This window comes from Saccopteryx bilineata, chromosome 3, assembly GCF_036850765.1.
Source record: "Saccopteryx bilineata isolate mSacBil1 chromosome 3, mSacBil1_pri_phased_curated, whole genome shotgun sequence".
Lineage (NCBI taxonomy): Eukaryota > Metazoa > Chordata > Mammalia > Chiroptera > Emballonuridae > Saccopteryx > Saccopteryx bilineata.
Window position 1 is genome coordinate 284,167,437 of NC_089492.1, and position 14,195 is coordinate 284,181,631.

Sequence of the window (14,195 nt, forward strand, 5' to 3'; positions counted from 1 at the left end):
AAAACGAGCCTTTCACTTTCTCTTTAGGAAGAGAGAAACTAATGCTCCCATTCCTTCCCTGCGGGTGCACAGTCTCCCACCACCCTGCTGTTCCTCCCTCCCCAGCCCCATTGAACTCGCCTCTGTGCTGCAGCCTTCCTTCCAGGCCAGCACTCCCCCTCTCCGGGCATGCCTGGGTCTAGGAGCCCACCACCACGGGCAGCGCCCACCTTACTGGGCACTAACCAGCCATGCTTTCTTCCTCTTGGGTGTTAGATGTCAGGCATAATGCTGCATGCTTCCCATATTATCTCATTTAACTCTATGCAGCAGATGCATGATTATCTCTAACATCAATATTGAAGATCAAAAGTTACATAATCTTGCCAAAGTCGCCCCATTAATTAGTAGTAAAGATGGCTTAACCCCAGACCAGCTTGATCTCCACTTACCAGTCCCTCCCTGACCATCACAATCTACCTCCCTGTCTTTATGATGACCAAGCAAGCATACTCAGCTGACTTGATCCAAAGGAGAAATATAAGGTCTACCGGAAAGTTCTGTCCGTTTCTATCACAACAAGTTTCGACACGTAGGCAATTTATTTGGTGCATGTGTGCCTCTCTATTTTTATCACTTAATGTATGCATACTGACGTAGCAAATTAACTAAAACAAAGTTGATTCACATTAGTCTTATGTGTGAAGCGATAGTGTACCCATGGCTACTGATAAAGTTCATTTACGCCATTGTATTTTTACAAATTTCAACAAGGAAGAAATGCTACAGAAGCATGTAGAAATTTATTGAAAGTGTTTGGTGAAGGTAAGTTTCTGATAGGACATGCAGAGGATAGTTCAAAAAATTTGAAACAGGTGATTTCGACCTTTCTGATAAGCCACGTTCTGGGCGACCATCTTTGATAGATGACGATGTTGTTAAGACCATGTTAGAGCAAGACCCTTTTCTGACAACATCGGAGATCGCAGAAAGGCTTAATTAAGCTCAGCAAACCATTTCGGACCATATTTGGAAGATAGGATTGGTGTGGAAATATATTATTTAATAAAGTTTATTGACGGTAAGAAAAATTTGTATTTTGTTTTATTCCAAAAATGGACAGAACTTTCCAGTAGACCTTATATTTCCATATAATCAATAATTTTTCACGATCTAATTTATAAAACAGTCCTGTTTAACAAACAAGGGTACCTGGCTATGTACTACATTTTATGAAACAATTTGACAAGTTAACTTTCAAGTGGGAATTCCCTGTTTGGAGAGGAAGAACTGAAGAAAGGGAGGCACCTCTATGCTGAGCACTGGGCTTGATGCTTTCTGTGTATTTTATTTAACCTCTGCTAGAATCCTATGAATATTACTGAATCCCTTTTAGACATGAGGACATTAGGGTGGGGGTGGTAATTTTACTAGAATACTGAAGTCATTAAAAGGCAGAGCAGAATTCAAACCTGGTTCCCTCATTCACTCCTACTTCTCTATTTTCTCTCTCTCCAAACCCCTCCTGCCATCCGCAACCTGTCCTGGTTACCCAGGCCTGATCTTTCTGCCCCTACCGCCAATTTAGTCATTTCCAAACAGTCATAAAATTCTCTAAGTTCAAATTTTAGTATGCTCCAATTTAAAAACACATTCAAAAGTAAATACAGTACTCATGACACGCAGAGAAAGGTTTGCAAAGAACAAACCAAACGGTTAAACATGGTGTCCTTACAGGTGGGAGATGAGGGCTTTAACTTATACCCTTTCTTACCATTTACATGTTATACTGTGTATATGTGCAAATTCAAGTTTTTAAAGTAAAAAAATATATATGTATATATATAAAATTCTCATTCAATTACTGCAAACATACCATCATTCAAATCCTTAACTGTTCCCCTATGAGGTCCCTACCCAATCTCCACCTGCAGGAACCAACTTACTTTAACAGAAACCACTCCCAAGAACTATGCAAGATGGGGCACTTAAGATGTATCTTCATTCAGCATAGTGTCCTGCTGAGCTAAGCCCTTTATTCACCCAAACAAGCCCCCCAGGTTAGAGTCCGCAGTAAAGAAGCCATTCTGCTGGCTGGTCCTGGGCGCCCCCTGCTGCTACGGCTCTAACACATCAGTGATGGAGACAGGCCCCCTCCTGGGTCCCAGCCCCACCCAGGGGCTCTAGTATGTCATCCCGTCCAGGGCTCCTTTTCCTCTTTATTTCTCCAGGGATCTAGCTTGTTGAATTTCCAACATTATGATCTACACACCATTTCCCACTTTCCCTGTCTGTTCCTGGAAGACGGACAATAGCTAATTATATTCCCATTTGTTTAGACTGTCACAAGGACTCCCAGGGAGACAGGAGTCTCACTTCTCCCCTGGCCCAGCGTGTGGGGCGCTGACCTCCAGCGCGTTTCCATGAGTGAGTAACTCAGGGAGCTTTCAGAAGTCAATTCCTGGACCCCACCTCCACTCCACAAGATTCTAATTTTTTTATTCAAGATACAGCCCATAATCTCTGGTATCAGTAGAGAAAGAAATGCTAAGCAAAAATAAACATTGGTCATCTTTTAAAAAGCACTCAACTACAACTCTATGAAAAGCTTGTTATCTGCATTTGGGAGTAAGGTAAAGGAAAAGAATTCTTTACAAAAATTACATTAAAGGCTTCTCATTATAGAGATATAAGTTCTCTATCAATTTTAATTGAATTGCAATTCTACTTCTTCCCTCCATCCTTGACTTAAAATTTGTTGCCTGAATGAATAATAGCAAACAGCAGCAATGAACTGTCAGTTTTTGTCTACAATAATGGGAGAAAACCTATTTAAGAGTAACCATATAGGATTTTTAAAAGCTAGGAAGAAATATGTACTAATAATATTTTTGTAAATTAGTATAATCCTTCTAGAGGTTTGTTAAGGAAAATTTATCAAAGATTAAAATGCACAAAGTAACTTCTGACTTAACAATTACACTTCTAGAATTTATCTTAAGAGGATTATTAGGCCCTGGCCAGGTAGCTCAGTTTCCCCACAAGAAACTGATCAAAGAATGCCCTCCTCTCTGGGGAAGCTGACTGTTGTGTGCATTCACCCTGAGGATACTCCACTGATTTTCTCCTGTTGTTGTGATTTGATAGAATGTTTTCAGTGAAAGCTTAGAGGATTTAAGACTTGCACTAGACAATCAGGAGCTCAAGAAAAGCAATTTAACACTTTGTCTTTGATTAGCTTTAAAATGAAGTTCTAGCTGGAGCAAAAAGACCAGGCTGCTAAAAGATAAGCTGTTCCTAAGAGGCTTTAATTGAAGAACAAATGGCCCAGCTGAGATTTTAATGATAAGCAGTTTCTGTTACATTAATAAGACGCACCCTGGTGCAAGTCTGAGGATAAGACCAACGCTGGGATAAATTAATGGTGAAATAGTAAATTTTACCTGGATTCTAGTTTTATTCTTAATAAGAAATAAGTACATTATACTCTAGGCTCCTTGTATTTTGCCAAATGCTACTTCTTCATGTATGTCATGTGTACCTACTTTTAACACAGCACAAGGCTGAAAGGTTCCTGCATGGAACATATACCTTGTAGTTGGAACTCTCTGAATGACATCCAGAATTTTTTTTTTTAACTGCTGAAGGAAAAGCGCAGCCCTGATGGGAACAAAATCTTTAAACCTAACCCACAAGAACTGGTAATGTGATAGTATGTAAACAGAGGTATCTTAAGTTTACAATGGAATATTGACAGGTTTAGCATAGAAATCAAACCCCTAATTATGCTCTGGCTCCAAATCACAATTTTCACTATGTATGAATTTCAATACAAATGAAGCTTAATGGACAAAAGGCACCATGAGTAATTTATACAATATGCTCACCAATATCCAACTGCTATGTCGGATGCCCTGGCTGGATAGGTCAGTTGGTTAGAGCCTCACCCCAAAGCACAGAGGTTGCTGGCTTGATACCCGGTCAGGGCACATACAGGAACAGATCTATATTCCTCTCTTTCTCTCCTCCACCCCCACCTTCCTCTCCCTCTAAAAGCAATAAAATAAAAAAAATTTTTAGACTGCTATATTTGGGTAAAATAGGTGGCATAAACTTCAGTTTACCACCAGCGGCATTTAAGCTTAGTGTTCTGCATGCAGAACAGAACATATATTTCCCAGGTCCCCAACACTGTCCTCACTCAGGTGAGCGCTAACGTGGAAGAGCTTATTTGTTAGTTTCCCTTGGGTGGTTTCTAAAATTAAAAATGTCGTTTGGAGCATAATTTAGTTGCCAAGACATCTGTAATCACGCAGGGTAACAGCATCTTCTGGCTGGGCAATTTTTATACAAACACAGTATGCTCTCTTGCTTCTGACCTCAAAAGTCGTGAAATAGCATACTGTAGTTATTCTCCGGGTAAATCCTGACTTCCTAAAGCCCCTGGGGCTCACAGTTGTTAGGTTTATTATAAGGGATTCACAAGGAAGAAACTCAAAACTACTGAGAGAATTATGTCAAAATTTTCAAGTTAAACATTGCTTAGGACTGAGAAGAATCACAGCGTACAAATGCCACAGAACTTCTTGATGGAAAGCGTCCAGACACTTCCCTGCATATTTTATTTACAGGCTTTTCTATGTTTACATGTGACACAGATGTGATTCAGTTTAAGACAATGCGATCGGAATGCTTTTCCTCACCACCAAAAGCTTGCTTGCTTTAAAAAGGAGTCACACCATGAAGCTTCCAGGGACACCGAATCTGAACTAATCCCTATAAATGGTGAATTCACAGGCAACTCTCCAGGAAACAATAACCATGGATTTTTATCTTCACAGCTATCTTAATGAGGTATTTTTTATTTCCCCAATTTTAAAACCAAGGATTTTGGCCAGAGTCACAAAGCTAAGAGGATATGAACCAATGAAACATCTGTGCCTGCCTCCCAGTCCAGCAGGAGAGATGGGTTCTCGTTCCCAGTGGACACCGTGCCCACGTGGGGCCCACGAAGGGCCCATGAAGGCCGGCTCGGCTCCGTTCCGAGCTGCCTGTCTCTGCAAAGAGGGTGCTGATGCTCTGCTCCGTCTTCCAGGAGTGCTGGAAGAACATAAAATGAACCCAATAAAAGCCTTTTGAAAAGTTCAAAGTGCTGCATAAATGTGCCATATGCTAAATACACTCAACTCGGAATATTCCAGCAGCAGAGAGATGACTTTATAAAACCTGACAAGACCCTAACAGTGGTTTTCTATTTGCGGCCACCTTGGGGTATCTTTTATGACAAACTCTAAGTGACAGACGGAAGTCTTGGCTACAAAGCAAACACCCAGAATAAGGCAATATAAGGAGCGGATTTGACATTCATTGTTGAAGACGCAAACAGTCTCAAAATGTAAACAGCAGTCTGTATCCAAAGAAACACATTTTCTCCTTAATAAAAAAAAAAAATTCTTGATTTTAAAGAACATATTAAAATGGCTGTTTTAATTTCAAAATGTTAAATCCTAAGAGAATAGAATGTATTTTTTTTAATGCACAATACTCTGATAAACAAAGAACCAGAATTCTTTCTTACCTCCCACATGTACACATTATTCTTAACCTGAGATCTTTTTTTCTTATCACCAACAAATGGTCCAAACTTTTTGCCTTTTAAAATCGGTTTAGTAGCCCAGACACCTAGAAAATAAAACCAGTATTTTTATAACATATGTGGTTATTTTAAAGATTGAAGCACTAGCATGCTCTCTACAGCATGCCCACACCTTTCCCCCCTTCTTTGCTTAGGCGTATCCCAGCCTCCCTCTCTCTTGCCTAAGCTCTAAGGCCTTTTTTTGCTTCTGTAACTTGCTTCCTGAGCCCACGCAGACCAGCTGGCTCACTTCTTCTGTCTCTGCAACTTTCTTTCTAAAAGGCTAAATAAACTTTTTGCACTAGAGTTCTTGGCTCCAAGTTCTTTCTTTGCCAAACTCGGTTTGAAAAGGAGAAAGAAAAAAGACTGAAGCACTAAAATCAATTCAGTTTCACAAACTGGTTACACAAGTAGAAAGCCTAAAAGCAAGATAATGTTAAATCAACTAAGATCACGTGAAATCAAATTAAATAAAATCTTCAAAGGTGATTTGTATTTTTCTTCTTTGTATTTTTCTGCATTTTCCAAATAGCCTGCAAATAAGTTAAATTGTTTGATAGTAGGTAAGACTACTTTATATTTGCTTGGTTTTAATTTTTACATGTAAAATCACCTAGACAAGGCCCTGGCCAGTGGGCTCAGTGGATAGAGCATCAGCTCAGCATTCAGACATCCCGGGTTCAATACCAGTCAGGGCACACATGAGAAACACCATCTGCTTCTCTTCCCCTCCCTCTACCCTTCTCGCGGCCAGCGGCTCAACTGGTCCGAGTGTCAACCCCAAGCGCTGAGGATAGCCTGGATGATTTGAGCATCGGCCCCAGATTGGTTGCTGGATGGATCCCCATCAGGGCACATGTGGAAGTCTATCTTCCCTCTTTTCACTTAAAAAATAAAATAAAGTCACCCAGACAATACAATCACAAATTCTTAAGAGAATAACACAATCACAACAATGCAAGAAGGAAAATACTGGAATGTAATTAAACTACAAATACTTTTTAAACTCTTCTTTCTACTTTTCTACAGATTTCAAATTATCTCTAATAAACATGAGTTGCTTTTTTTTTTTTTTTCTTTTTTCTGAAGCTGGAAACAGGGAGAGACAGTCAGACAGACTCCCGCATGCGCCCGACCGGGATCCACCCGGCACGCCCACCAGGGGCAGTGCTCTGCCCCCCAGGGGGCGATGCTCTGCCCATCCTGGGCGTCGCCATATTGCGACCAGAGCCACTCTAGCGCCTGAGGCAGAGGCCACAGAGCCATGCCCAGCGCCCGGGCCATCTTTGCTGCGGGAGGGGAAGAGAGAGACAGAGAGGAAAGCGCGGCGGAGGGGTGGAGAAGCAAATGGGCGCTTCTCCTATGTGCCCTGGCCGGGAATCGAACCCAGGTCCTCCGCACGCTAGGCCGACGCTCTACCACTGAGCCAACCGGCCAGGGCAAGTTGCTTTTTATAAAGGATTAAAAGTTAGTTTAATGAATAAATTTCTTATGAAGTTTGTTCACTCAAAATGAAAAGCACTCTCATTAAATTTCCTAAAAACTTAGCTTCTCACTCTGCGGAGTTTCAAACAGCCAACATGTATGCTGCTCTGTGATGGTCTTAGGGGTATTTCTGCTTGCTCTTCACCGGCCATAAAGCAGAAAGATGCGATCAAGGAGCAGTGGCTAAAATGGCAGGAGGCCAGCTGGCGTCGGGGAACCAGGCCCAGCAGTGAGTCCCCCAACAACATCCCTCTGAACAGGCTCCCATCTTCCAGCCTCAGTGTCCTAGGTGTCCTCATGGTGAGAAGGAGGGCGGTGTCTCCACCAGCCCTGTCCAGCGAGGACGTACAAATCCCGCTTTTCTGTAAGTTTACTGTGAATCCTGTTTGATAACACAGCTAATAATTGAGTAGTGGAGCTGTGAAATCAAACCCTTTCATGTGAACGATACAATTTAAATGCTCTTGTTACTGAATAAGTTTCAATGAGGATTAGAAAAATCATTTATTAAAAACTTATTCAGGCCTGATCTGTGGTGGCGCAGTGGATGGAGCGTTGACCTGGAATGCTGAGGTCACTGGTTCAAAACCCTCGGCTTGCCTAGTCAGGGCACATGTGGGAATTGATGCTTCCTGCTCCTCCCTTCTCTCTCTCTCTCATTCTCTCTCTCATTCTCTCTCTCTCTCTCTCTCCTGTCTAAAATGAATAAAGTCTTTAAAAAAATTAAAAAAAAAACTTATTCACACATACATATACATAAATTGGTCTACCAGAAGAAGTACATCTTTCACTACACTTTCACTAAATTTTTATCACTTACTTCCTTAGCCTTCTGACTAAAGATTAGGACATAAAAACAAGACCAAAAACACATCTCAGCCTGAAGTATTCACACTCAGTTGTCATTCATTCAAACATCTACTGAGCTCATAAAGCATCAGGTACTAGAGACCAAGAGAAATAAGAAATGAAGGTATTCACAAGCAGTGAAAGAGAGATGTGAAAACAAATACAAAATAACAGAGTAAATATAACAGTAAAATCACACTCAAATCCTGGTAAAATCAGAACTTCTGTGATCGGAAGAGCCCCTGGGAGACATGAAGAAAGGGGGATGTGCTCAGGCTGAGTCACAAAAGATGGCAAGTGTTTCTGGTTTAATTTAACACTCCATGTCCACCCTGGATTCTGGACTGGAAATTGCATAAACACCGCATACTCTTCCAAGTCAGAAAGTAAATCTGTTGCTTTTATGGTGAGCTCCCTACCTTAAATGCCCCAAAGGAAGCCTGGCTGCAGCCCGGAATCCCTTCCCCCACACCTTCTCTGACCCTAGTACTCACCAATCCGAGTCCTGTCAACAGCAGATGGGAAAAGCCTCACTTCCTCGGGAAGTCCTCGAAGCACATGTTCAGGTACCTCGGCCAGGGTCTCGGTGGCTGCCACAGGCTCAGTAGCGTTCTGCAAGTCAAGAAACAGAAAGATCATGGCAAAATGAAGGAAATCCAGTTAGCATTTTTGTTGTTTGTTTGTTTTTTCTGGTCCAATAAGCAAATATGCAAATATGTAACTGAAAGTTGAAATTGGCAAGCCAGACTAAGACAATGATGTCAACCAAGCATTGCAGGAGTTGCTTTGATGCTCCTCTGTGAGTCTCCAAAGGAAGTCACTGACCTTCAAGCATGTCTGCGTAATCTGTTTTGTTACAGCCACCTGTAGCCATTTTCAAACTACGGAAATCACTGGCACCATATTGCTTTAAACTCCCAGAGAATCTGGCAGTGGATGTTTACACTTACTTTTAAGTCAAAGGCTACCATCAGCATTTTAGAACATTTAAAAATCAACATCAACATTCCCTACACTGAAATGAATACTTTCAGCATATGCTGCAAAGGCCGTGATGCCAACGGGACCCCACCCAACCTAACTTTTATTCGCCAACATCAGGACCCCTGGACGGGGCCTTGACTATTCCAACCAAGAACACTACAACTTATTCTGGACCTTCAGAGGAAGGGCAGCCTTTCCAGGAAACAGGATTTTACCACCGTCTACCAAGTCATTAAATAGCAAAGTTGCTACAATCGCCCAGTCTCTCAGAAGGACGGATTTTGTACAATTACTAAGCAAAGTTTATGCTAAAATTCACTGTAATCTTCAAAAATAAGTTTACCATTAGATATGTACAGAAGAGGGAGGGTTAAGCCAACTGGCAAAATGTGACCATTATTTTAAAAATAATTTTCAAATAAAAGAAAAACCAATTGTCTGTTAACTAGTACCACATACACCCTAAAGAACCGATGTATGTATCATGACCCCTGAGTATAACAGGCTTTGTAGTCTGAATGTTTTTTATTTCACAGCAAAGGTAAACATTTCTCAAGGACTTTCAAAGAAACCAACATAGGCAAAAGCAAACTCTAAGCTAAAAAAATTAATTTTCTCATAACAATCAAGCTCTTGTAGTTTTTCAAGACTGCTTTGTGCCAATGAAAGAATATGATCCTAATTTGAGGACTCCTGGCATTTCAACTTACTTAAAAATATATCAACAGGCTGCTTCACAAGCAATAAACCCCACAGCAATGAGCAAGTCATTGTGAAGGTCTGTCTGGCCTGCTTTGAGTCGGAATGCGCAGTCGGCATCTGCAGATCTGGGCTCATGCCCATGCAGCAATGGGGCAGAGCCCACAGAGCATACACCTCAGGGGCACAAATGCTTCTATCCTGGGTACCAACTACATCACCACACACAAGTTAAATGCCTTCCAAATCACAGGAATATCAAAACTGTCCCAGAAAATGACCTTATGGTATTTGCAATTAGATAAAGTGTAAAAATTTCTCACTTCTAAATATAATGCCCCCGATTTAAAAATGTTAATCGGGAAACTAGAATTTTGGCAACATGAATAAATTTTCCTTTCAAAGGGGGGAAAGTATTAAACTGGTAGTTGATACCTTAGGCTATGTAACAATTATTTTTTAACACTGAAAAATGAAGCAATAGTAATGAGTAATCGCCAGAACAGCACATGGCTACTTAGCACAGCAAGCAAGGTTTTCCCCACTTTTTTAGATGGGATCCTACACAAAGATTTTAAAGAATTTAATACCATTTAACCTCCCAAGGAGCTTTGAAAAGACAGTGTCAGCTAACCTAAACTGATACTTCCAGGCATTAGCACAGTAATACTAATGACAACCTCACATGTACTCAGAACCTCCCAGGGGCTCCTTCCAAGGCACTGTGCGAACCACACTCTACCCGCACTACCAAGTTCACTCCACACAGACCAAGAGGCGGGGACTGTCAGTGCCTCCTCCCAGGCAGCCCTAAGCTCCTCCCCCTAAATCCATCTCTCTCTCTCTCAGAGGCTTAGGGAAATGGTCTAAGTTGCTCAGGACCAGAATCTTTGACCCCAGAGCCCAAATTCAGAACCACTGCGGTGTTTCCAGTTAAGATTTTGTTAGATAAGGTCTGAGGTTCTACGGTAAAACATGGTGATTAGAGTTGTTAACACTGTTACAGAATGAAATCTGCTAAGAGAGTAGAACTTAAATGTTCTCACACACACATACAAAGATAAAAATGAGAGGTGACGGATGTTAATTAACTGGATAGTAGAAATCTTTCACAGCGTCTAGGTGTATAAATCATTATGACACACAATTTAAATATCTTACAGGTTTATTTGTCAATTTTACCTCAATAAAGATGAAAAAAGAAAGATTCTGTTGAAATACAATCAAAGACCCTCTGGCCGAAAACCTCCAAACATCTACAGCAGGGGTCGGGAACCTATGGCTCGCGAGCCAGATGTGACTCTTTTGATGGCTGCATCTGGCTCACAGACAAATCTTTAATAAAAAAAATAATAACGTTAAAAATATAAAACATTCTCATGTATTACAATCCATTCATTTCCTACCGCTCATGTTCATGGTTGTGAGTGGCTGGAGCCAATCACAGCTGTCCTCCGGGACAACAACAAATTTTTATTGGACAATGCATAATGTACACAGGTCGTTGTATGGCTCTCACAGAATTACATTTTAAATTATGTGGCGTTCATGGCTCTCTCAGCCAAAAAAGGTTCCTGACCCCTGATCTACAGAAAAGTCAGTGGCGATAGCACCTAAGGTGGGATGGTCATTCCCACAGGAAATCTGTAACTTGAGTGTAAGTTGCAGACCAGGTATATTAAAATTTGTGATACACCTGTGAGTATAACGATCTGAGCAGAGCTGCCACAGGGAAAAGAAGGATAATTTTTACACACTTATTTACCTGCTCTATGCTAACCCATTATTTATAATCTGGGCTCATTCATCTTGTTGAGGAAAGCTTTTTCTCTACTTTAGTATCCTTCACGCTACAATGGAACTCAAGTGAAACAGGAGGACCTCAGCCCACACGCAGCCACGCAGACGCTGGCCGGCTCCGAGGCCTCTGCTCGCCTCTCCAGCCACAGCAGTCCCCACCGCAGCGGCTTTGGCTAGAAATCTCCTGGGACATTTTCAGAAAATCAAGTGATTTGAGCAGCAGAAGGTGGATTGGCCTGCCCAAGGAAAACCACCCTCTCCCCTTCCTTATTTTTCCTTCATAGAACTTATCACAATGTTAAATACTTATTTGTATAATTGCAAGTTAATGTACCACCCATCAGACCGCGGTGAAGGCAGATGGCATCGACCGTATTCAGTGCTGCACGTCTGATGCTCACTCAGGAGACAGAAAGAAGTAGCAGGAGTACCTACCAGACAGTATTTTCTCCCTGTGTGCCCGAGTTTCTCCAATTTAAGGTAAGTATTTTTCTGGGTCAATACAAGAACCCTTGTTAATGAATATGTGATATGCTCTCAATTTCAAGCAACAGATTTATAAGTAAACCATTGGAACAAAAGAACACTTAAAAAATTATTTCTCGGCCCTGGCCAGTTGGCTCAGCAGTAGAGCGTCGGCCAAGCATGTTGAGGTCCCAGGTTCAATTCGCATGTTGAGGTCCCAGGTTCAATTCCCAGTCAGGGTACACAGGAGAAGCGCCCATCTGCTTCTCCCCCCTCCCCTCCTTTCTCTCTCTCGCTTCCCCTCCCACAGCCAAAGCTCCATTGGAACAAAGTTGGCCTGGGCTCTAAGGATGGCTCCAGGGCCTCCACCTCAGGTGCTAGAATGGCTCCAGTTGCAATGGAGAAACGCCCCAGATGGGCAGAACACTGTCCCATGGTGGGCATGCTGGGTGGATCCCAGTCGGGCACATGCAGAAGTCTGTCTGAGTGCCTGCCACTTCTAACTTCAGAAAAATACAAAAAATACAAAAAAAAAAAAAAAGTATCTCTCTCACACACTCATAAACAGAAAACTTTTAGATAGATAGACAGATAGAATTAGATGTAATATATTCTAAACAGGCTCATCTTGGTTCTTACACTAAAGAATCACAGTTTGATCTCACGCTGTCTCCCAGATCGATTTTGTCCAACAAGAAATTGTAACATCTTCTGAGTGCCTTCTGTGGTCCAGGCACTGTTTTAAGCATCACACTTGCCTTAACAATGTGTCCCTCTAGTGAAGAAGGCAGACAAAATCGAACAAAGATGTGTGCGGCCTGGTAGGTATTGGTGCTCTGAAGAAAACTCCAGCACAAGAACGACACAGGATGGAGAAGGGCAGGCTTCTTCTTCTGACAGCGACTTCCCACAGAGCACAGAGTGAGGGAAAGACTCTCTGCGGGTGGGAAGAACCATGTGACCACTTGGGGGAACCATGCTGTAGGGAACCAGCAAGGACCCTTGCTGAGTTGGGAAGAAACTTGGAATGCTCAGGGGACAGACAGGCAAAAGACCAACGTGAATAGAGCAGAGAGGGTGAGGCAGGCAGGGTATTGCCTAGGAGAAACGTGTCACCATTTGCTGATCTACACGGAAGGTGACCAATCAGACTGCAAGCTCTAGGAAGGAACCTTGGTGGCTCCTTCTCCCAGGACCCCGCCTTTGCTGTCCCAGAATAAAGGAACATTCCCATTTTCAGGCTTCCTAACCACTGATCACTGTGATAAGAATGTAGAAAGTTAGACTGACCAGGCAGTGGCACAGTGGATAGAGCGTCGGACTGGGACGCAGAGGACCCAGGTTCGAGACCCTGAGCTCACCAGCTTGAGCGCAGGCTCATCTGGTTTGAATAAGGTTCACCAGCTTAGGCCTAAGGTCGCTGGCTTGAGCAAGGGGTCACTTGGTCTGCTGTAGCCCCTCCTCCCCATCAAGGCACATATGAGAAAGCCATCAATGAATAACTAAGGTGCCGCAATGAAGAATTGATGCTTCTCATTTCTCCCCCTTCCTGTATGTCTGTCTCTATCTGTCCCTCTCTCTGACTCTCTGTCTCTGTCACAAAAAAGAAGAAAAAAACAGAGAAAGTTACAAGGACTTCCACACTCCCCTGCAATCCAACAGGAATCACCAGAACTCTTTATTTCACTGCTTAATGAAAGTCTCCAAACACCTACCAGTGAACTGATCTGAAACAATATGCATTCAACGTAATGTATTAAACTCAAGTTGATTTAACAAGTTACTTAGATATTAACTATTACTTGATCTCATTACTTTAATGTCTCCAACTTCTTACCTCAATCTCAAATTTAGTCACTGCCTGCCCTTGCCTCATATATGGCCAAGTGTCTCTCCTGCACTCGGGCCACCACTGTGCTGAGCGGTGAGGACACAAAGGTGAAGAAAGCTGGCCTAGCCCCTCCCCACGAAGCTCACTGGCCAGAGAACTGCTCTTCCCTGCTTCCTAACACAAAAACCCGCAGAGATACACTGACTCTGGTCTCTGAAAGGCCCCTCTACTGCTTTGGCACACCATTCCTCTGGCCCAGGATGCCTGTCCCATGTTGAGGGGGACGTAAGGAGTGAGACATTTATTCCTTCCCCTGGACCAAGATCCATGCAAAGCACCGTCCATGTAGCAGCCCACAACAATAATCACGGCTAAGCCTGACAGAGTGGCAGGACACCGCCTACACTACTCCAAGCACTTTCTATGTGTCACCTCGTTTAACCTTCACACTACCGCTCTGGCTGCAAT

General features: G+C 42.5%; 1 protein-coding gene across 8 annotated transcripts in view; it reads right to left on the bottom strand.

The window, feature by feature from the left end:
• Positions 1 to 14,195, bottom strand: part of PRDM2 (PR/SET domain 2) — a 112,066-nt gene that overhangs the window by 67,377 nt on the left and 30,494 nt on the right. For all 8 annotated transcript variants that reach the window (XM_066270398.1, XM_066270389.1, XM_066270396.1 and 5 more), the window contains 2 exons: positions 8,443 to 8,560; positions 5,558 to 5,661 (listed from right to left, as the gene is read on the bottom strand). In XM_066270398.1, the coding sequence (XP_066126495.1) occupies positions 5,558 to 5,661; positions 8,443 to 8,560 (222 nt within the window). The remainder of the gene's footprint in view (positions 1 to 5,557; positions 5,662 to 8,442; positions 8,561 to 14,195) is intronic.